This window comes from Python bivittatus, unplaced genomic scaffold (genome assembly GCF_059951505.1).
Source record: "Python bivittatus isolate LINGU-HERP-01145 unplaced genomic scaffold, Pbiv_v1 ctg000240_np1212, whole genome shotgun sequence".
In the NCBI taxonomy this organism is placed as follows: Eukaryota; Metazoa; Chordata; class Lepidosauria; order Squamata; family Pythonidae; genus Python; species Python bivittatus.
The window spans coordinates 2,002,260-2,026,422 of NW_028277051.1; the positions used below are offsets into that span (position 1 = coordinate 2,002,260).

At 50.8% G+C, this 24,163-nt stretch overlaps 1 protein-coding gene across 1 annotated transcript; it reads right to left on the reverse strand.

The window, feature by feature from the left end:
• Window positions 1-4,151: 4,151 nt before the first annotated feature.
• BLMH (bleomycin hydrolase) lies at window positions 4,152-23,040 on the reverse strand. The gene is made up of 12 exons (XM_088138749.1): window positions 22,910-23,040; window positions 21,219-21,416; window positions 20,157-20,266; window positions 18,752-18,887; window positions 18,224-18,312; window positions 16,711-16,803; window positions 14,976-15,131; window positions 13,986-14,144; window positions 13,827-13,894; window positions 13,426-13,543; window positions 11,284-11,353; window positions 4,152-5,100 (listed from the first exon to the last, which is right to left on the reverse strand). The coding sequence occupies exons 1-12, from the start codon at window positions 22,920-22,922 to the stop codon at window positions 4,949-4,951; spliced, it is 1,362 nt and encodes a 453-aa protein (XP_087994875.1). The 5' UTR covers window positions 22,923-23,040; the 3' UTR covers window positions 4,152-4,948.
• Window positions 23,041-24,163: the final 1,123 nt, after the last annotated feature.

The window sequence follows — 24,163 nt, forward strand, 5'->3', positions numbered from 1 at the left end:
CTGCCTTTTAGCAATGCTGGGGATTGGATGAAGGGGCTACCAGGCTCCAGGTCTGGGGCTACCTCAGACCCTCTTCCTGCGGGGCCTGAGCAGAAACTGCCCCCAGACAGACGGACGGGGCCATGACCGCCACTCTTCCTCCCCTCCCTGCAAGAAATGGAAAGGAAACACAGCTGAGTTGCAGGGAGGGGGTGCTTGGTGCACAGAAGAGCCCCCCCAGGCCAATTCCCAGTGATAAAAGGGGGACCAGAGACGGTGGGCTGTTGCCCTGCCGGAGCCCTGCTGGAGGGACCTTTCCACCTTCCGCTAGAAGAGGCCGCCTCACCAACCCGGGGGGCCCAGAATGGTGCGAGAATGCAGGGGGCCTCTTGTGGAAGGGGGTGCTTTGATGCCCCCCCCCCCCCGAGCCCCTGCAGCCTCCTGCCTTTTGGCTATTCCTGGACAGGGCTGGCAAGGAGAAGAGAAAGGGAAGGGAAAAGACACCCAGAGGAAAGCCAAAGCAGGGGTGGGGAGGGGGAGAACTCTCTCTCTCCAACCCCCCCATCCTTCAGCTCCATCTGCTTGAGCCTGTCACTGCCCCCTCCCAAAGAGAGCCACTGCTGCCCCCTGAAGGCCACAGCTGGTACCGTGCAGCTGACAGAGCAGGCTGGTGAGGACTTGGGGGGAGGCAAAGTGGCTGGGGGGCTGGCTTGGGGGGTGCATCCAAGAGGAGGAGATGGATGATCGTTCCTACTGAGCCTGACTTTGAGCCGAATGTCCCCCTCAGCTCCAGCAGGGAGGCCCGAGTTTAAGCCCCTCGCCCCAGCCACCGACATCCCCCTGGGGATTTTGGGCTGTCCTTCTCTCTCAGCCCTAGATTGGAAGTCAAAAGCCTCTGTCTACCAGCCTACACTGGATCAGCCCGGTCCATCTGTAACCTTCAGAGAGGAGGTCTTCCTCCTGCTGTGGATCGAGTCTGTGTTGTCATCATCACCTCATTGCTATGCCCAATTCTTCTATTTGGGGAGGGCTTTTTTTTCTAAAATAGCTCCTTCTAGATTCCTGCTCTTGACTTTGGAGCAAATAAAAACAAGCACGCCGTGCAGATCGAAGCAGACGCCTTGTGCAAAATGAGCAGGGAAGGAATAAAAAAATGCCAAGGTTGTAAAACTGCTTATTTATTCTATTTTGCCTTTCAGGCAGGGGTTCCAAGTGCTAGTTGCAGCCTCCCCCCCAACCCTGCAAAGTAGGTGGGGCTGAGAGAGCGTGATCGGCTCTGAGCTCCCTGCAGAGCCTGCTCGGCTGAGGGTGGACTGGAACTCAGATCTCCCTTCCCCGCCACACCCGCCGGGTCGACGTTATAGGGAATCACGCGGCTCCCTGTAGTCCCAGCTTGAAGAAAAGGCCAGAGGAGAACAGCAGAACCAGGGCACAGAATGCATTTCCCAGATCGGCTCTGACCGGTGTCCCTGGATTTCCGGCCGGGGGGCTGGAGCAGGCCCCAAATGATGGGGCTTTAGAGATTGCAGAAGGAAGAGACAGACAGCCAAGAGGGCGAACATCTCTAAGTATTATTTTCCTGGGGTGGGGTGGGGAGGGGGGAGCGATCCTGTTCTCCCCAGGTGGCTGAGATGGCAGTACTGAGGGGCGTGGGACCCTCACTCGGGGGAACTTGGGAAACTCTGGCGTCGGCTTCCAAGGACAGAGTGATGGCCAATACCTCGGAGATCTTTGGAAGGAGGACACTGAGGGGCTGTTACCTGTGATCCTGAATACCAGCTCGCCCCTTGGCGCTGGCTGGTGGGGGGCACGCACAGTGCAGCAGGCATCTTCGGACTTGGGACTGACAGCTGGCATTGGGAGGCAATATCCATCGGGGGGGGGAGGCAGAAAATGAAGCCCAACTTCTTGGCTTCATCTGCAATGCCCTGAAACAAGTTTGAGCTGCTTTGGAAGCAGTCCGGGTTTGCATTGAATTGCCTGCTTTTGCCCTTGCAGGAATGCCCCGTAGGAACACGCCTGCCGGCACTCGCCAGGGCTGCAAACAGAAGATGAACGGAGTGTGCAAGCCGGGGAAACCAAAAAGGCTGAACCTGAGGGCACAATCCTTCCCCACGTCCCTCTTCATCAGGCAGAGTTCCGGCATGAAGGATCCCTCCCACCTGCTGCTTTTTGAGGAAAATGAAAGAAGAATTTATTGACTGTTTTTAGCTCTGTTGTACACCGTCCAGAATCGCCTGGAGTGAGATGGGCGGCTCTATAAATTGGTCAAACAAACACATAAATAAAATGCTCGTCCTTGCCCTAGAGGGCAAGGTGTTGGGAACCCTTGGAAACCCAACGCCTTTTGACCTGTGCTTCTTGATCCTCTGCCAGAATGATGGGCAAGGGGGGGTGAGGAGAAGGCAAGGACAGCCGGCTTCCCAGCATGAGACAGACGATCCGGCAGCGCCTTCTGCAGAGATCAGACTGGCAGCGTCATGCCAGCGCTACCACTCAAGGCTGCTCTCCGAGCACCGCGTTGCCGCAATCCTCCAAAACACACTTGTGGGATTGACCACCTCCTTTCCAACCCCCCCAAAGTGAGGGTGTCGGGCTCCATCATCAGCCAGGCCATGCTGGCCGGGAATTCTGGGAGTGGAAGTCCACCCGTCTTAAACTTGCCAAGGTTGAGAAACCCTGGGTTAGGCCACTGGCATTCTCTGTTTTTATAGTTTGTAGCTTTTTCTCCAGCTGTTCAGCGTGGTATTGCTTTTGATTTGGTTTTACACCCAGTGTAAGCCACCGGGAGCCTCTGGACCGTGGTGGGGCAGAAATGTGGTTAATAAATAATAAATAAAAATCATGACTCGCTTGGATAGTTGTTATGCCAAACGGCAGCAGGGGGTAACCAAGGAATGTACAGAATCGTTGGTTTGGCCGTTTCTTCATGCAGAGCAAAGCGATCAAAGTTTTGCAAGCGTGTCCCACCCCAGCTTAGCCCCCCCACCCCCCCACCTTGCTTATTTCTGTACTGAAATAATACTGCAGTGCGCTTGCACGTCCAGGAATTTTGCTCCAGTTCCACCTCTTTCAACACAGGACGTGGAAGGCAAAAATCACTCATCCAGATACTCCCTAACTTTTCCCGCAGGGCAAATGACTCAACAGATAACATAGGAGCCTTAACCTGGAGAAAAGCTGGTCAGTTTGATCCAGACAGACAGCTTTCAGCCAGGGTGGGTGGGAAAAGCTGGGGTTCACAGCCATTCCTAGTTGAGGACCCAACCTACGGGTTGGCTGAATAAGAGTTATAAAATCTACCTATTTGGGCTGTTGCTGGGATAATCCAGAAATCTGAGATCAGATTTCACTAGTTGGGTCCCTCTAGGGCAGTGTTTCTCAACCTTGGCCACTTGAAGATGGGTGGACTTCAACTCCCAGAATTCCCCAGCCAGCCATGCTGGCTGGGGAATTTTCTGGGAGTTGAAGTCCACACATCTTAAAGTTTCCAAGGTTGAGAAACACTGCTCTGCAAGAACTGAACAAGCAGGAAAGCTTTTGGTACATAACATTTCAAATGCCCAGAAACCAGTTGAAGCTACTGGCCGATCTTGGCTAGCTGGGGAATTCTGGGAGTTGAAGTCCACCCATCTCCAAGTGGCCAAGGTTGAGAAACATTGCTCTAGGGTTTAAATTCCAACGTTATTTTCCATCCTACCTTTAGGACTCAAGGCAGGGTACCTAGCATCTCCTCCCCTTATTTCCCCAACAACCCCCCTGCGAGGTAGGTTGGGCTGGGCCCAAAGTTACCAAGGGGCTTCTGTGGCGGGGGTTGGAGCGTGACAAAAATTGGGTCTTCCTGGCTGTAGCCCAAGCCCTCACCATAACACCACACTGGTTTTCCAATCTTCATCTTTTTTGGGTGGTCTCTGCAGGCAGAATTTTTGGAGCGTTTATTTTCCTGGACACCCACTGCTGAATAGAGGGGCCTTCTTTAGAAAGCTTTCTGCCAACAATGTTCAGAAAATACCAAACCTGCCCCATTGCAGCTCCCTCCCTAATTCACTCACCCTCCCTTCTTAATTTGGGCACAGGGGTCTCGGGAAAAAGTCAAATCAAATCCGAGTCACAGCAATTTTCTTCTTCCTTTGTGAGCAAACTGTACCTAAAACAATTCAGGAGACCAAAAAGTCATTCAGCCAAGTCTTTTAATTAAAATACTTCATAGCACCATAGAGTTGTTGAGGGCATTCACATGAAATGCATTTTTTTTCCTGCGTTTTCCTTTCGCTGGGGATCTTTGCTGACCTGTTGAACCACTGTTCATGGTGCCTCACTGCTGGAAGGGGAGATCCCACCAACGGGAATTCTGCTGAACAGAAGGCAAAAATCAGCTAATTGAGACCGTCTTCTGCAACCTGATGCCCTCCAGATGAGGTGGACTTTCAGCAAGGAATCTGAAGGCCATCGGGTTGTGGAAGACCAGAGCTGTATCTCATTGGAAAAGATGGACAGGTGGAAGCTCCTGGATAGGAAAGAGACAAGCCTCGTCCCTAATCTTATCCTTTGACAAGGCAGCAGGCTAGGAGTCCGAGGGAGGCCCAACAAGCAGTTCATCTCGATACGATGGTACGATACCTCCGTTTATGCTAGAGAAACAGTCACACCAAAATCACTCCATATCCATTTTTTTTTACAGCTTGTTCAAAATAATTACTTCCAAAGTTTAAAATGAGTGCATTAATACGAGTTTTAAAAGCAATTTTAAAAGAAAGGTTGTATGGTATTACAATGAAAAGCCCGCACGCTGAGGCAGGCGTCCCCCGGTCAGAGGAGGACGGCTTCTTCCGAGGCCCGCACAGGAGCACCGCTGAACATTAGCACCTCTAGCTGGGGACACGGCCCTTGGGAGGGCTTGGCTGCAGGCCCCCCGGCCGGCTCTGAGGCTGACCAGAAGGAGGGGGCAATCCCCCCTTCTCCCAACCGCTCAGTCGGCCAGCGCCCCCATGGGATCCCACGCGGGCAGACAAATGGGCTCTTGCCGCAACACTGCCAGGACGTCCTCTGCCACGTGCTTCTGGTCAACCACCACTTCGTACACGAACTCGGAGAACCAGTCGTCCGTCATGATGAGGTAACCTGGAAGAGACATCGAGGAGAGGCGTCATCTAGCTGCAACCGCCCGCTCTGAGAAGTCCCCGATTCGCATCCGGGGTGGGGAGAGGAAGGACTGGCTGCGGCCAAGCAACCAGTCAGCGAGGGCAGCCTGAATCCGACAGGCAGGTTTGCCAGCTTGAAGGCCAAACATCTTTGCTTGCCAGCAGAAGGGCAATGCAGAAGGACCTGGCCTGACCTCCTTAGGCGGGGTGTGGCAGAACCTGGGACCCAATCCCTTCTTGTATCCCCCCGAACACGTCCCCATGGGAGGGCGGGTCAAGAGACGGCCCCCTCTGCATGGTCTTAAGCCTTCCTAAGAAACATCTTCCAGGTGCCCAGCTGTGTTCCAAAAGCAGTACTCCGACGGGAAGCAGGAGCCAGTACACTTGAAACCAATCTATGGATTAATATCTTTACCCACTGGCTAAAATTACACCATAACCCCAGTGGGCTGACCCATCTAATACTGGCAGATAACTTTGAGACGACCTGGAAAACAGCTATCCAAGAGAAACTGAGTCTCTATGGGTTTTCCAATGACGCCATTTTGACTTTAGAGTTTGACCGAGCCAGGTCACTACTAAGGCAAAGGATCTTAGATACAGAAGGCCAAGCAGAAACTGCTGTTTTTACCCACAATATAATTGCAAATAACCAAATTCTAGTGAACAAACCAGTCTCATACTTGTATCATATTACAGTCCCAAAATTCAGGAGAGCTTTATCCTTAGCTCGATTTAACGCTCTCCCTACAGCAGTTTTAGAAGGAAAATACAGGAAAATCCCTTATGATATTCGATACTGCCCCTGCGGTACAGGTGCCATTGAAACCACAGTCCATGTTCTCTTGTATTGTCAGTATTATAGGGACATTCGCTTTCAGCTGATTACCCCTCTTTTATTTAAATTCCCCGGGCATTCCGATAATTTTTACTTGCATTATTTGTTAAATAATCAAGACAGATCTATTTCTTTAAAAGTTGCAAAATTTTGCTACATAATGTGTAAGCTTCGCCCACAAATGGTTGCTAGTAGTTATTGATGAAAGGGGTGATATAGTTGTCTGTTTTATTGTATCTATTTTTATTGGTCAATGACAGAAATAAATATGATGATAATAATGATGATGGTCTTAAGCCTGGCACGCTTCAGAGGAAGAACAGTCTTTCAAATCACCTGCATCACCGAGACTTTAAATCAGTGTTTTTCAACCTTGGCCACTTTAAGATGTGTGGACTTCAACTCCCAGAATTCACCGGCTGGGGAACTCTGGGAGTTGAAGTCCACACATCTTAAAGTGGCCAAGGTTGAAAAACACTGATTTAAATTAATCTAAAGCATATCCAAAAACTGGCTGGGGCGAAAATGAAGTGGCTGCAACAAGGAACTCCAAGTTTCCTCTAAGCCATCGCGTCCTGGACCAGCTGAACTTTCAAACGCTTTCCGTGGGCGGCCCTGCCGGACAGCAGCCCGATAAAATACAAACGGAGCGCAAGGCTGTCAGAGAGAGCACAGCGCGAAGATTAAGATGGATCTAGAGAACATCCTGATCTGAAAAACCCACGCTCCTGCATCTTGTCCAAGACAAGGGCTGAAATCATCTACCACGGAAACGGAGAGTTCATATGCAAAAAAAAAAAAAAAATTGCCTACTTTTTTTCTCTTAAGTGGAAGAATTATGCTTTGTGGCAAAGAGGCAGTCACTACCCTCTCCCCTGCCTCCACCCCACTTCCTGGCTGACAATCCCACTTCTCCAAAGATCCAGTCCAGATGGAAAGGCACCTATCGTGACCAGACAAGTTGCATCCACTGAACCACAGCTTTCAAAATACCAGGGCCAGGAACGCGGGTATGATTATGATCTTGAGCAACTTAGTCATGATGGTCTGGAGATCTTCAGAGGCTCGATGACCATCTCTCAGAGACGCTCTAGTGCAGTGTTTCTCAACCATGGCGACTTTAAGATGGGTGGACTTCAACTCCCAGAGTTGAAGCCCACACGTCTCAGCTGCCAAGGTTGAGAAACAGTGTTCTAGTGGATGCTGCCCTGAGCAGAGGGCTGGACTAGGTGACCTCTAAGATCCTGGGCAACTCCGTGAGCCTCTCTTGAGTGGCCGGAAAGTAACAGCTCTTTGACTACCTGAAAAAACTTGGTTGCAGGCGTCTATATGGATGCAACTATCAGGACAGAGGAAGATTTCTGAGGAACTGACTCTTGAGCCCAAGTCAGCCAAATCTTCTATTTTTTGCCCAGATGGCACCCGCAGCGTTCCCACCTGCTTCTACAGCCCCGCGCCCTCTATAAAACTAGGCTGTTCCTTTGACTCTGTTCAGGGGGAGCAGGTTCTGCCCTTACCCCACTGAAGGGGTCAACCCTGCACTTGACAGAGCAGCCAAGGGGCTGCAAAATCTCCCTTGGGGCCCCAGGCAGAAGCACCAGACGTTCAGCCACGGCCACCTTCACCAGCCTCCCTGCGTTGCTGCAGCCTCAGATCCCGTGTAATCTAAGCTTCGTGGCCTGCAAAACCACCAAACCTTGCTTGCCAAGCAGATCTTGCTGTGGCGTCTGAACACCTCTGCCAGGGCGGCAGCCGTGGGAAGGCCGAAGAGGCCAGAACCACTGGCCACTGATGATCTGACACAGATGCTGGGGGATAGGAGAGCAGGATACCGCCTATGCCCCATTGCTCCTGTACGCCCATCTTCAGAAACTCCAAGCTGAGAGACGGAGACAAGAGCCCAAGTGGGCAAAGGAAGCCGTTCTCAACCCAGATGCACACGCTCCTTGGCTCTCTTTTAACCCTCTGCACTGCAGGGCTTGCAAAAACACTGCAATTTAGATGATGTCTGAAATCTTCAGAACATCTACTCTTTAAAGCAGTGTTTCTCAACTTTTCAACTTTAAGATGGGTGGACTTCAACTCCCAGAATTCCCCAGCCAGCATGTGCTGGCTGGGGAATTCTGGGAGTTGAAGTCCACCCATCTTAAAGTTGAAAAGTTGAGAAACACTGCTTTAAAGAAAAACCTGCTCCTTGATTAACTGGCATTCTCCTGAAACTAACTAAAAGTGTTTTTTTTTTTAATTAACCAAACTGATTGACTCGTAAGAACAAGCAGATCCCACAGAACGGTCTTTTCCTGCTGACCCCACAGCCGCGGGGCTCAAAAACAAACTGTTCAGCATCAAGAGGCAGGACAACCGACTTTAGGGTTTTCGAGCCCGTGCTGTGATCGGACTGGCCGGGCCAGGGAGGAGTGTGATTCCAGGCGTGCCGGGGGCATGAAGATTTGCGTGGGAAAACTAAGAATTCGGTCCTAGGGTCAAAAGCCCGGCCTGTCCACTTTCTCTCCCTTGAAAAACAAAACAAAATGTACAGGGAACGGGGAGATTTCACGAGGCGGTACGGCGTGTTTTTGGAAACAGAACCAAGAAACATCAGCTTGATAACCTCGGGGCTGAGGAAATTCCTGAATATTGGAGGAAGTCCCTCTGTAATGTGAACAATACCCTTTGGGGCGGGGAAGAACACCCGAATGGGGAGAGGTCACGGCACCCAGAGGTAGACCCTGAGAAGCGGTGCTCGGCGAGGGAGTCTGGCAGGAAAGGTGGGGCGAGACCCCATGGAAAGGGCTCTGCATTTCCTCTGTAACTTCTCGCCCGCCACCTCAGCTGGCCTTTGTTGTTTTAGGCAAGTCTTTATCAACCCTCTTGGAGAACTGACGTTGGTCTTTGAATCCCACCACGCCCAGCCAGGCCTCGCTTCCAAACTGAATGTTCCCGACCCTCCCCAAGGCGGGGGGGGTGCATGTGCAGGACCCACCCAGCCCCATCCAAAGACCAAGACTCGTAATGCTGCTGGGGGGCTAGAGACCTGTCCGAGAAGTTGCAGGGGCGGGGATGGGATTGCGCTGCATCTGGTGAACTCGTGGAAGCCGATACCTTTTAATAAAAAGCAGCGCATTTTAAAAAATGCGTTACTTGCAAAAGGGGCTACTCTGCAGAGTTCTTCTGCAGGGCCGGAGGGTCCTTGCAAAACAGGACGCTGAAAGCTTCAAGGACCTGCAACAGGCTGGAGGAGGCGAACCCAGAGGAATGCCTATAATCGGCTTTGTTGCTTTTAAACCCTGAAAGCCTGAAGTGGTTTGCATTGGCCTTCTTGCAGTTAAGGGGGGGCGGGGGGGGTCAGGAGAGGCGGATTGCGTGGGGATGTGTTACGGCAGAAGTGATGGGATTTTACCAGTCTCGTAAATCAGAAGCATAAACAGAAGGCTAAAAGTAGAAGAATGGTGACCTCTAGACTGGCTCTGCAAGAAAGTGGAGGGGGGGCAGCCACGCACCCTGAGCCCTTCTGTGCAGCCCTTCCGAAACAGCTCTCGCCATTTTCCGAGGAGGCCGATGGCCCTGGGGCAAGGAGGGCCAAACTCCGTCCCCTGCCCCGCAAGATGGGGATGAACATTCCTCATCAGAAGGAGAAGTTGGAATTTGAGACTTGATCGCAATTATCAGGAAATCCCCCCCCAAATGGATTTTCTTAAGCTAATCGTCAAATACAAATCCACCTGGAAAACCGGTTAACCCTTGGGAGGGAGGGAGGGAGCGCTCTCACGGCCAACTTCCAAGGGCCCCTCAGATCCACGAAAGACGGGCGGCCTCCAGAATTTAAATGAAAAAGAACCCTGTCCTTTTCTCACCAAGGATCCACGCACAGGGCGAGGAGAGGAAGGCGTGCTAAATGCAGTCATGCTTATTAGTAAAGTAACCAGGCTGGTTGGGGCAACTCCGAACCGCCAAAAGGCCCCGCTTATGGAAGCCACCCCAATCAATCCCCACGCCGGGAGGTATGACCAAAAATTAAAGAGCCTGGGAGCACTTCTCCCATCTATACTTTTTATTAAAAGGTACAAGCTTTTGTTAGTAAGGAAAGACGCCAGCAAACGCCTCCTGATGTGGGGCTACCATAGACTAATATGGCTCCCCTCTTACGGCAAGAAGGGCATGGTGGGAGTGACAGGCCCCTGAAAGTGTGCCTGGAGAGAAGATCAGCGCCTCCCTCCTCCAGCCCAAAGGCCTGCGGAGGTATTCGGGGTGGGGTGGGAGGCCTGTAAATCCGGAAAATAAATCTTCGTGTTGATAAGATCTACCCTGCTCAACTCATGCAGAACACAAATAATTTCTTTTAGCTGTGGCTTGACAGCTGGTGAATTGTGGGGCATCCTCTTTGGGGGGGCTACAATTTGTGGGGGGAGAAGAGGCTCCCAACTGCAGAGTCATAGTCTTGGGAAGGACCCTTGAGGCATCTAGACCACCCCCTGCTCAGGGCAGGAATCTGCCGGAACAGATCCCACCGAGGGCAGCCGCCGGTTTCACAGCCCGGCTGTTCTTGCTCTCAGGAAGTTTTCCTCTAACCTTCTATCGGAGTCTGCCTTTGACCCGTGTCAAACCTGAGGCACCCGGCTTCGAGTTGTGGAATCAGAACTGAACTCCGAACTGCTCTGAACTCTTAACAGGTTTTCCCAATGTTGTGCCAGAATCTTCCTCTCGCAACCGAAAACCACTACTCTGGCTTCTGCAGGCTGGAACAAAAGGCTTCCTTCTTTATGAGCCCTTCTCAGGCATCCGAAGGGGGTTGTAAACCTGGCACCCCCACCCTGCCTTCTCTTCTTTAGTAACCCTGCCCGTTCCTTCAATCTCTCCTCGCAGGATTTATTTTCCAGTTCCCTGTTCAGCCTCACTGCCCTTCCCTGAACCTGTTCCAGATTCTCCAAATCCTTCTTGCGCTGGGGAGTCCGGAGCGAGACGCAGACCGAGCAGCACACGACGGAGCCCAAAGCGTTTCTCTTCCTCTCGCTCTAAGAAAGCCCCTTGTAAAAACCTGCAAACGTCGCTGCTCAGATGCCTTGGCAACAGGGCCCAGCGCTCACCAAACTGCCAAAAAAGCTGGTGGTTCTAAGGGTCACCTTTTCCTCGCCTGCCTTTTTGCCCTTCCCCAATTTGTCCCCCCCCCCAATTTCAGCACTACTTCAAAAGTGGAGCTTTGGTGAATCAAGAGGGCAGCCGTGGCATGCCAGTCAGAGCCCAGACATCCCTGCCCTTGGCTCAACCCTCAAGGCCACCCCTCCCTCTTCGCTCCACCTTCCTGCACCTGTGTGAGCGACGCTGTACCTTTATTCCCACGGTCTTCGCCCCACGAATTCTCCACGCGCCACTTCTCATAACCATCTTCTGGGTCTTCCTAGAAAGGGGAAATGCAGGCAGTGTGAGAAAAACCCAGGGGGGACTGTCACTGCGTTTCCAAGACAGATCAACACCGGGGTTGAGAGTGCAATGAGGTGGAATAAATTCCCCAGGCAGAATTTTCACCCACCGAGCCAGTATTTGGTCTGCTTGACCAGAGTTTCGTGATCTTATTTTTAACGTTGTTTTCATTTGGATTCTGGAATGATTTTTATGGCAGGGACTGTTTTTAACTATTACTATTACTTGGAACTACATCTTGTGTTTCTGCACAAGAAATGCATTGCAAACCAATCCGAGATTTCTTTACAGCAAAAAGCAGTATGGAAATACTTTTCAATAAAGAAGAATGCACATTATAAAGAGCCTACACAAGATGATTTTGGGCGCCAATACTTTTTTTAAGGAAGGATCAGATGCGAGCCATTGGAAAGACACTCAGAGGTAACACCAGCCTCGGAAAGAAGTTGCCCTAAGAGATCCCAGACAAATTACACCTCGGTTTCCGTCTCCTTTGCCTTCCATGTGGTTTAAAATCTACAAAGCACGCATTTAAGACAATGCTTTGCACAAGGACTTGGGAAATTCAGCTGCCAAGGGCTCATAAATCCTGCAGCTTCCACTTCCGGCTAATGCAAATCATCCGTGGCGTTTCCTTATTCACGCTTCCACAAAAGCTGCACTTTGGTGTAAACCAGGCCGCTGGGACGGGTGGAATTGCTCTTTACTTAGCCTGAACGTTGGCAGGGATTAAGTCCCTTTGGAGTAAAGAAAATCACACTGTAAAAAAAAAAGCTGCTTGTACGCATACTTAAAAAGCAACAATCCCAATTTGATCCCTGCCTTCTGTCTAAAGACGCTTCCAGCAGAAGCCGCCAATCTCTATATTTATGAAAACATCCCAAAGGCACGGCGGTTTTTGTAAATTGTCCTGTTCCGCTATTTGGCATCCTGAAGTCACAGGACCTTCAGACATTTGGACAATCGACTGCTAAGAAAAACACGTTCCCCACCAGCCAGCCAGCCATTTGTTGGCCAGTGGGGTTATCTGGTTTCGACAGCGGCTTCTCTTCTTTTCTGCCTTCTAATTTTTCTTAATGCCATCGCTGTTTTGCAATTGCTAGTCACTCTGGGAATATTTACTCTGGGAATATACCACCTCATTGAGAATACTTCTCTAGAAACATACCGCATCATTGCAAAACGTATTTAAAAAATCACAACAGGATCATTTGTGAAGATAAAGTGATGCTGCTGGTGGGAAATTCTTCTCTGCTCAAAGCCAGGAGCATCGCTTAACCAACCCCCGGGCCCCAAGGAAGAGCAGCTGCACTTCCGGGCAGAGTGCTCCCACGTGGGGGGGGGGATGAGATCACCCCCATCAAATAATTCTCACCATCATTTTTAGGCTATTGGGACACTACTTCGGTGCATCTGGCTGTCACTTTAGAAGGGATCAGTTCTTGGGAATTCACCCCCATCAGGAGCAACCAAAGTCCTCGTGCTCCTCCCGCTTTTAATTATTCTGCTGAAATGAGAGAAGGGCAGAGTAGTTGAGGGAGGGCACTCTTTGTGGCTGGAGGTTCTTGGAATTCTAGATTTTTTTAAAAAAATCCCAGTAGACCTTGCAAGGATAGGAGCGTGGACACTTTTGAACTTTGGTGATGGAGAAGAGCATGGACAGCCAAGAAAACGAACCGATGGATTATCAAACGAATCAACTCAGAGTTCTCACTCGAGGCACAAATGACCAGGCTCCAAGTATCCTGTTTTGGACACATGATGTGAAGGCCTAGCAGCTCTCTGGAGAAGTCCTTAATGGCGGGAAAAAGAAGAAGAGGAGGAGGACCAGCAGCAAGAGGGATGGACTCAGTTACAGGGAGGCAATGGGGGCTCTGTTAGAAGACCTGAAGGACCAGGTTAGGGACAGACTGTCATGGAGAAGGTCTATCTATGTGGTTGCTAAGAGTTGATACCAACTTGATGACACATGATCAATCAGTCAGACCTTGCAAACCTCTAGGATGGATAACTTTAAGGCAAGGAAAGCATTTTTCCCAAGGGACTTACTTTCTTCGTGAACGCAGTAATGACCATGGCATGCGTCATCATAGAGTCCCCAAAAATGAGCCGCTCATCTTTCTTCAGATTCTTGATTGACACACCAAACATCAGCTCGTGATTGTATCTGCAAACAGCCAAAAATGTTCTGTATGGGAGCACTGGGGCTGGTACCCTCCAGTTTGGACTTCTTACTGGTCAGGACTGAAGGGAGAAGTCACCCCAAACACCTGGACACGGAGGCCTGCTTCGTCCTCCTCTTTATACCAAGCGTATTTCCTGATAAACTCAGGGTATTGTGGCCTCTGCATGCAGACAAGAACCCGCAAAGAGAGCAAAACCAGGGCTCGTGCTTGGAATGTTCCACACCAGCAGGCCCCCCACATGGTCCAACCTGCACCAAGACTTACATCTTCAAATCATTGATGCCCAGTTTGCTGTTAAAACATTTTCCAACATCACAGCCAAACCACACAGCCTGGAGGGGGGAGAAAGAGCAGCCAACAGTCAGGACAAGGAAGAAAATGCAGGGGAGAGTCGGGGGCAGCCGGGGGGGCCAAGGGGCTAACCTCTCCATCCTGAATGGACGCTGCCACCATCTTTTTCAGGAGCTCGACCGGCTGGTTGTTGTAAAGCGTCCTCCTCCCGCCAACCATGTTGCCCAGATACTCCACCGTGTAGAGCTGGCCGTATTTGTTTCGGGGACGAGGATCATTCACCAGGCACACCTGTAAGCCAGAGGGGAGAGGGGCTTAAAGGCCAGCCAGGTCAGGGAAGCGGCAACCCCCTTGCTCTGCAGAGCTGCCCCACAAGCCAGACTCAGGAGCAGGGTGGTTGAAGTTGTACTTTTTTCTAGGCAAGCCACCGAGAGTCATAAGAGGCGTGAGGACAACACTGCGCTTTCCCAGGGCTGGAGGGGAGTAGAGAAATTAACATTGCAGTGGGGGGGAATGATTGCCATCCGAAAGGAGAGTGCTGTAAAAGCCATCCAGGGGTGCTCTCTCCAGCAACTGTTCTGCGCTGTGCAGGGTCTGAATTCCACCAAAGGTGGTGGAAATCCCCAGCGAGTAACACAGGCGCTTGGGATGACTAAGTTTCAAGGAAGGGCTCGCTGGACTAAGACGTGATGCTCCAGGAAACACTCCACCATAGCTTTATGCAGAACTGGATTTTTATGGTAGCCACAACGGAGGATGTGTTTTATTCACCGGGCAGTTTTGATGCTGCCCAAAGTCTGTGGATTAGGGTGGGTTACAAGAAACCATGAAGTAAGTGAACAGACTACGGGGCCAAATCTCTTGGGGGCCTTTCCGATGCCAGGGGGAAGGAGAATTTCAATCAACTCACCCTTCCAATCAAAAGGGAATTCTACTTTCCGCAAGGGAGAAATGCAGAAGAATACGCTGGGGGTGATGCCAGGAGAAGAGGGGACCCAGCTGAGCTGGTTTGGCCCTGAGAAAAGGCATTTGGGTGGGGAATGCGTTCAAATCGCTAAAAAGGACCCCAGAACCAGGGCAACAACTGCGCAGAGGCTGTGTTACGTTGTGGGATCTCCACACCTTGCTCTCCATGTCATAGACTGGCTTGATGTGATCCTGGTAAAACTTCACAGGGGTGATCGGCCCGATCTTGTGATAATTCTTCTCCTTGTCGTAATATTCCCAGCAGAAGGTGGTGGGAGGGTTCCCCAGGCAGATGCTGACGACCCGGAAGACCTGGCGAGGGACAGGAGAACGTGGCCGTCAGAAGCCGAACCGTCCCCTGAACTGGCTGGAGGACGGCCGTGCTGGTTTGAAGCCATGGCTTCTAAGCCAAGGAAAGAGGAACATGGAGGGCAAAGGAAAGTTTGACAATTCCACAATTTGCTCTCACTGTTACCAAGGAAGAAAACCCCACAGGCAGGAAGAACTGCCAGGGAGGGAAACAGGGGCGTCAAAAACATGCAACCGTGCAATCGAAGCCCCTCCCCATTTTACGGGATCACATGTGAAAGAGAGATGGGGCACCGGCCACACCTGCCACCTTGACTTTTCTGAACGCTGGATGGACACTGCTCTGGGCGCAGGAAAACCAACCACTCGGCCCCCACAGAGCCACAGATGGTGGTCCATCTCCCCAATCCACCTCTCTAGCTCAAGCAACCGGGTGCCGGGGGGCAGGCTGGGAGGACACGGGCCTAGAGCTCTTGGTTCCAGGCAGGGGGTGGAGGGGGCTTGCTTTGGAAGTGCCCCTGTTGGGGAGGGCGGGGAGGAGAGCGCGGGCACGCAGCGGCCGGCCGAGGGAATGGCTTACGGTGCCTTGTCCGCTGCTGCCCCCTGGTGCACAAACAGCGCGCCACCATCCCTCAACTTTCCTGGGGGCCGTGCGGACAACTTCCCCCAATAATAATAGTAATAATGAGAAAGGCAGTTAACTTTTGGAAGAAAAAAACCGCAGCCTAGAAAGGAACCTTTGCCATTCTTATCTGGCTTGGCTTAGTCCAGCTCCGTTACAAAAAATGTGATTATTCAGTTAACGTTACCCCTCCAAACGTCATCCGACAGAACAGACGGATAACACTCCACCGTAATAGCTTAACAGGGTTTGGTTCCTAGTTCTTTGGCTTTGTTATTATGTTTTCATGTGTTGTGTGTCAATTGCTTCTTGGCCATCGAGGTGGCTTATAAACAAACAGAAATAAGTAAACAAGAGATTTCTCTCACTGTGTGTTAACTGGGCAAATGTATGCACCACAGCCCTGGAAGGCAAGGGGAGGCAGGGCGAGACACAATTTTTACAAAATGCAATGCCCTGTTTAAAATAAGCGGAGGAGAAAAACTGCCGTAGCAAAGCACGGGAACAACATTACAACACCAATCAGAAGGAAACGGCGTTAAAAGCCTGACGGAGCAAAACGTGCCTTTCAGCCTTACACCCAAAGAGGCAATTCTGACTGAAAAAGAGAATCGGCCTCTTTTCTGTTGACAACCAGAAGCACAAAGCCTGTTGGTTTTCAGAGATTCTGAATGACGAGGACACAAGCAATCACCAGCAATCCACATGAGCTCCGCAAAGCCCAAGCAAATGATGGTGAGATCACCTGGACTCACAGCCCACCCTTCGTAAAAAAACATTTTGTGTGTGTGTCCAAAACCATTTTCACCTTGTTTCAAGTTATCTGCACCAGCTGGGCCACAGGAGCCTTACGATCAGATCAGATGCTTTGGAAGCAAGGCTGCAAATCTGGAAGGTCCTTCAGAACCAACCGCCAAGCACCAGAATACTGGTCCCTTCACACCCCCGAGGACAACCTACCTCCTCTATCATGGTGTCCACGGCTGCCAAAAGCTCCTCCTTGCTGCATCCTGTCTCCACCATGTTTCTTAGTCGGAGGCAATACTCCCGCATCTGTTTGAAGGAACCAGCAAATGTTAAGAGTCCTGGAATGGCAAAAACACCCATCTTGGCTCCGTCTGAAGTGGTGGGGCACTCATAAAGAGACAACCTTCGTGTCTCCAAGTCATCACACTGGTTGTTTTGGGGGCAAGCAATCTTCGGCGGAGCTCAGAAAGGGAAGAGGCGGCAGCAGCAAGCAGAAGAAATTAAAGGTGGGATATAAAAGATAAGGAAACCGAATTAAAACTAGTTTACATCAACACCATTCCTTCTCCCTCCTTGCAAGCCATCCTTGCTTGCACCACCATCCACCCACCACTTCACTCTGGTTCTTTAAAAGGATCTCATCACTCCATCCAACCGCAACTTTCTTGACTTCCCCTTCTTCTCCATCCAGTTGTGTCTGTGTTCTGCAATTTGATCGTCATCCATTCTCTTTATGGCAGTGTTTCTCAACCTTGGCGACTTGAAGATATGTGGACTTCAACTTTCAGAATTCCCCAGCCAGCATGGGGAATTCTGAGAGTCGAAGTCCACAGATCTTCAAGTCGCCAAGGTTGAGAAACATTGTTTTATAGAGTCAAACCACCTCCTGTCAGTCACACATCTGTATTTAATCTGCATTCATTCATTCATTCCTTTTTGAGCCCTCTCCTCTTGTTTTACCACCCTTAAGTATCCCATTTACACCGCATTCAACTTACTTCGATGTTTCTCCTGACATATCCAACTCTCATTTCCCTATAACGAAGTGGACAGAAGCTCGCTCTTACATTCAGCCATTTTTGCCTCTTTCAACCAACCCTCACAACAAACCACATTCTATCCACTCTCTTTTTGCTAGCATTTGCACGTCTTAAAATGCCTCCATTTGTTTCCCCGTTTTTACTGAATATTGGTAGAAGGCATGCAAAACCATCTACCGGCTGTGGCTTTTCAAGTTCCTTCTTCAATCTCTGGACTATATCATCGCTTCTCCAAGATCCCCCCTTAACAGCTCTTCATATCTTTCCCAAACTAGCTCTAAATTTCTTTACAATGCTTTAAAGGTTTTTCTGTGCTGCTGATTTGTTAGCTACATGATGGATTATATTGTATATTTCGTAAGTTTCCTAGGGCAGATTTTTACATACATGCACCCACACTTCCATTTGTATTGAAAGGCAGTTTACATATATACACACACACACACACACCTCTGTATAAATGGGCATACACATATGCACGCACGCACACATCAAACAAGATATTTATGGGCAAGCAAAATACCAAAAGAAAACTCCACAGGGCCAGCAGACATATCTTCAAGCTTGGGCCTGAGCAAAGCCTCCAGACTTCTGGGCAGATCAAACTCAACTGGCCTCTCCAGGAACTTTCTGAGGCAAAGATTGCAGAATAGTCAGCCCTTCCTATCACCTCCAACTCCACCCACCTTATTGTTCAGAATCTCATTCATCCGTCTGGAGGCCTCCGAGGTATTTGATTCAGGGAAAACCTTCTTGGGAACAACGCCATACTTTTCTATTCAAAAAAAACAAATACCAAGAAATTACCACACCAGCCAGAAGTCGGGTCAAAGAAAGTTCCCTCTGCCCTTTGCACATGCCAAGCACAATGCTCCTTGGGAGGGCAAAAGGCTGCAAATTGCAACACTCCTTCGCCTTTCTTTGTGCCCGAGAAGCCAGAGCAATGAGGCTCAGCCCCTCCTGTGCCTTTGGGGAAGGGTGGGCAGGAGAAAGAGGGCAAAAGAGGGCACAAATACTGTTTGGAGCGCTAAGCACCAAATAAGACAGAGGGTTACTAAAAAAAAACAGCTTCAGAAGCTCAAATTGTGTGTCAGGTCGCACACGGATGGCAACCTCAGCCAGAGGCCCCTGCACTGACTTCCAGGGGCCCCTGGGGCCCTAAGGCCTCTGCGGCTTCAGTCCCCCCCAAGATTCTGGGTTCCAGCTTTTCTTACCAATGATGTTCACGAGCATGTCCCACTGGCCGCCATCATTGCAGGGGTTGGTAAGCAGGAACTGCACCAACCGCCCATCGACAGGTTCGTACGCGGTTTCGATAAACGCATGCAGGAAGTAGTAACAGCGCTCAATCTGGGAGCCCGGGCAGAGGAGAACAGCATCAGAACCCAGCCCCGCTCAGCCGCTTCGCCCAGAAAGTCCGCGTGCCCTGCTTCTTTTCCCCCGACGCCCCCCATCTGCCTCTCCGCACCTGCCCCACCCATCACCAGCCTCTTCCCTTGCTTTATGACCACACGCTGGATGCCACGATAGCCGCCATGCGTGCCCACAAACACACACCATCTAACAATTGCTCTGCGCAGTGGTACCCACGCCCACCACGTTTGGGTTCAGTTGCCCAGTAACAGCTCTGTAATTTGTCTCTTGAGAACCAGCAGTTCATCTTTCTGAGGTAGGTTGCCTCTAAACCTGGAGGCTCCAATTCAGCTATCAGCAGGGCTTCCATACCCCTCTTCCTTCTGAAAGCCTAATTAAGCCAGCGGTTGCTTCCAAAACTTACGGGCTGAACAAATTAAACCACACTGGAAGAGCCATTAAAACCGGGCTTTAAAAAAAAAAAGCCCTGGAAAGGGGTAAGTTAGAACCACCACCCTGGACTGTGTTTTGTTCGTGGTGGCCTCACTTTCTCCCTTAGCTATTTGCTGCTATTATTTCTTATCAGTTTTTTTTTTTTTTTGCTTTATTACGCTGTCTTCGTAGTTCAACCTTTTTTTACTGTAAGGAGGGAATGTCAGCCCTAAGCCTCAGGAAGTAACCAAGCAAGTGCATCAATCAGTAAATGATCTGCCTGAGCAAATTCATTTCAAACCATCGTAAGCAAAGGACTCTTCTTACATTATACAGGAAGAACAGTCCCTTCACCTTGCTGTCACCCTCTCCACGTCATTCCTAGTTTCACAATAACGGCTGAGTGTAGCAGCAGCTGCAACCAGAACACTAAGAGCCTTATCTGCCTACAACGGTGTTTCTCAATCTTAGCCACTTTAAGATATGTGGACTTCAACTCCCAGAATTCTCCAGCCAGCATGGCTGGCTGGAGAATTCTGGGAGTTGAAGTCCACATATCTTAAAGTGGCTAAGATTGAGAAACATTGGCCTAGAAGCTAAAAGATCCTATCTGCAACAGCTACCCTGCTGGGACCACAACTCCCAGAATTCCCCAGCCTCCCTATTTGGAGGGTGCCATGTGGGAAGACCATGCCCAGGCGACACCAGCTCTAAATTGCACCCTTCTTCCCTGCTTAGTGGTGGGAACCAGGCACTGCTCGGGCTGGTCTTTCAGTCAAATGCTCAAAGCAGGGAAACAGGGATGCCCTTTTGGGCAAGACCCTTTCTCTGTACCTTGTCCCAAAAGAAAAGGTAGGACTGGCTGAACTCAAACTCCTCAATGTTGAGCTTCTTCATGAACGGCAAGCGCATCACGTTCAAGCAGGAGAAAATCCAGCAGCGTCCTGAAAATCCAGCCAGAACGAAAGGAAGAGACAGGCAGATGGTGTGAACTCCAAGGAAAAGAGAGAAAGCAAAACCTGCACGCTCACACCACCTACCCCAAGGATCCAGGTCTACCCCTCACTTATCCCCATGCCTGTTCTCCAAGATGAAACTTGGAACTTCTCCTCCAAATCATTCCAATTTACAAACATCCCCCATCTTAGCAGCCCAGAGAGAACTCTTATTTGCCAGAAGGGACCAATTTTTACAAATCAGAGCTACTGGCTCCCACTGCAATTTAACATGGTGCACCTGGCCCTTGACACCCACCTTAAGACCCCCTTTGCAAAGGGCTGGACTTCAGGGGCTAAAAGTCCCCTTCCTTCTAGACTGGTGTTTCTCAACCTTGGCGACCTGAAGATGTGTGGACTACAACTCGCAGAATTCCCCAGCGAGCCATGTGGACTTCAACTCCCAGAATTCCCCAGCCAGCATGCTCGCTGGGGAATTCTGGGAGTTGTAATCCAGACATCTTCAAGTCACCAAGGTCGAGAAACACTGGTCTAATTACAGAGATAAGGCAGGAGTCCTCTTCCCCCGCCCCCCCTGAGTTTTGAGATGGATCGATGCTCCTTGAAAAAGCTGTCTAGGGGAGGCATTATACAGAATCCTCAATTATGCTCCCTGCTGGAAGGATTTATCTTGCAAATGTTTTTAATACATGAAAAACGCCCAAGGTTTTCCTGACATTTCACTTCTCTCCTGGCATCGTCTACTAAAGATGCAAATATCCTTTGCCGGAACAGTAGCTTCGGCTGGTGGGTATGACCCAGAAGAAAGAAATCGCAGGTGGGAACACCTCCTACCCTCTCCTCCATCCATGACAAACTCCTCAGTTACACCCAGGTCTGAGCATAGGTATAAGAAAGCTCCCGAGCTTGGCTGGCACTGGTGGCGGGGAGCAGACGTTACCTGAATTCTTTTGGTTGGTGACCGGCTTGCCTTCGGCCGGCACCACATGCTGAAAGACTTGCAGGGTGCTCTGCAGCACCTCCCGGTCAAGGGTTCCATCCAGGAGGTCTGTAGAAGTAGCAACATTCTGGGCCAAGAGGTAGCGCGGCTCCGCTTTTAAGGCTTTGAGAAAAGCAGCGGATTTCTTCAGGCTTAACCCTGCGAAAGGAAAAAAAGAAAGCCACATGAGGGCAAAGCCGTGCTTTGGAAAAATACTCGTGTCCTGGGATTGCTCGTTGGTGCTGCTTACAGAGAGGAAATGCCCTCTGTGAATTCTCACAGGCATTGTAACAGAGATGCAGGCAGGTTGAGAAATTAAATTCTGTTTCAGCAGGGTTTTAAGGTACAGTACCGGGGGTCCCCAGTTCAAGAGCGAGTTCCATTCCCAAGGTTTGTCCTTAAGTCGAATTTGCATGTACGGAAGCTGGAACAGTATGATTGTATAATACTGCATAAGTAGTATCGTGCAATTAACTCCATTCTTAACTATGGGTTGTCCTTAAGCCGGGCGTTCTTAGCCCGGGGACTACCTGTACAGCAGTACAGCTAAACGTAGCGTTTTATCTGGCCGCGCCTTCAAGCTGCCCAAGTTTATTCTCCCTTTATGGCTCCTTCCGCCGGTAGCGGGATCGTCTCCCGTCTCAAAATCCCTTTTGTGTATTCTTAAAAAGCAGCCCCAGAAAATAATGACGACAAAGGAGTAAAACCCAATATTTATTTATCTATCAAGCCGCCCTTCATCAGAAACCATAAAACGTACATGGAATAAAACACGGGAGAGCGATTAAAAACTCTCAAAGACGGAATAATCTCAAAGCAAATTGCCCCGCTCAGGGTCGCTGGGAGTCGGGCGGCACAGCCTCATTGACCCTCCCCGAATTTCCCAAAGAGGAGAAGAAGAAGAAGATATTAAACTTAATCAATTACTCTCGTTCTTATTCTCTTTGGACCCGTTCCACCCCTTCCCCCGGAGACACTCAGGGAGGTTAAATAAGGATTTCAAATGCACCATCCCTGAAGCCTAAATTTATGCAAATCCTCTGCGCTTGGCATCAATGTGGTCCCAACGCTGGGATGGCATCAGCTCCGCTCTTGAGTACTCCACCCCTGAAACTACCCCCCTTTGCTTCGTGCCAAAGCTGTGCCTGCCAGAAACACCCCACCAAACCCCAAATTTAGGGCTAACTTGCTTTATATCAGTGTTTTTCCAACTTGGGCACTTTAAGAGGGGGGGAATTCCCACTTTAAGCCAGCTGGGGAATTCTGGGAGTTGAAGTCCCCCCCCTCTTAAAGTGCCCAAGTTGGAAAAACACTGATTTAAATTAACTTGGATGAGAAGCCATTTCCAGGGTGAGAGGTGAAGATGCCCGCAGGGTCTGCCTTTTGGGGGGGCTCTTTGGCCCCCAGGATTTGGGAGGCAGGAGGAGGCTGCTGAGCCCCCTCGGCCCCTCCCTGCAACGCCAGAGCCCCAGCCTCACCCGCGAGCAGGGTATGGGAAGAAAGCACGCTGCACATGCTCAGAGGCACGCTCCTCCTTCGTCCCCGGCCGCCCCGCAGCCGGATGAGCCCACGCCCGCCCCGCTCCCGGGGCAACGGCCGTCCCCATGGCAACCCCAGCCTCGGGCCCCTCCGCCGTCCCCACGGCAACGCACCTGGGACGCTCATCGCGAGCCCTCAGGCCAGAGCCGCAGCCGCCTCGCCACGAACCAGCCGGGCGCCGGAAGCGGCGCTTATATAGCCTCGGAAGCAGGAAGTTGCCCCACGACGGGGAGCGGCGATGGACAATCCCGGCTGTCCGGCCCGCTCCGACTTCGCGGGAGAAGCGAGAGGCGGGGCTCCTCTTAAAGGGCCCGCGCGCGATTTCCCCCGGCGACCGGCGTGGCGAGAGCGAGCCTCGAAAAGGGTCCCTCCGGTCCTGAAGGGTCGGGCTGCCCGCAGGTGTGCCAGGAAGGGGTCGTGGGGAAGGGCCTGGGGTGGCCTCAGCCGGGGAGCCTCCCTGGGTGACTTTGGGCCAGGCGCTCCCAAGCCACCCTACCTCGCAGGGTTGTTGTGCGCGCAAAAGCGGAGGACGGTATTTCCTTGGGGAACAATGAAGGGCCAGCCTGAAAAAGGGGCAAACTTGAAAGCGGTTCGTAAGGATGAAACATTTTAATTGTTTATGTTTGTAACTTGGCTTATTACAAAGGAAAATTCAAGAGCAAAGCCAGGAAAACTTCACAGAAACGCATATGCTAATAAAAATAGCGGAAATCAAACAGAGTGTGCCAATTTATTTAATTTATTTATTTATTCGGCTTGTATGCCGCCCATCTCCCCCACGGGTGACTCTGGGCGGCTCACAATAAAAACGAAGAAATACAATTCTCTCCAAGATGGCTAAAAACTATAAATAATTTAAAAACATATTAAATTATGTTTTAAATAACCTCCTCTAATTCTGGCCCTATAAAAATCTGTAAGATGCTGGGGGGGGGGAAACCCACCACCCCACCAGCCATCTCCACAGGTGCGGGCCCCCCTCCGGCCCCCAGGCCTTCTGGCAGAGCCAGGATTTCACCCCTTTCCTGAAGGCCACAAGGGAGGGGCCACGCCGGACCTCGGGAGGCAAGATGTTCCATAGGGCAGGAGCCACAGCAGAAAAGGCTCTCTGCCTAGACCCCACCAATCGGAATTCCCTGACCGGTGGGGTCTGCAACCTGCCCCTTCTGCTGGACCGAGTGGGGCGGGCTGAAACAACTGGGGCGAGACGGTTCCTCAGATAGCCTGGTCCCGTGCCATGAAGGGCTTTAAAGGTGATGACCAACACCTTGAATTGGATCCGGAAACAAGCTGGTAACCAATGCAGCTCGCGCAACAGCGGTGTTATATGTGCCCTCCTAGGGGCATTGAGAACTGTCCGCGCCGCC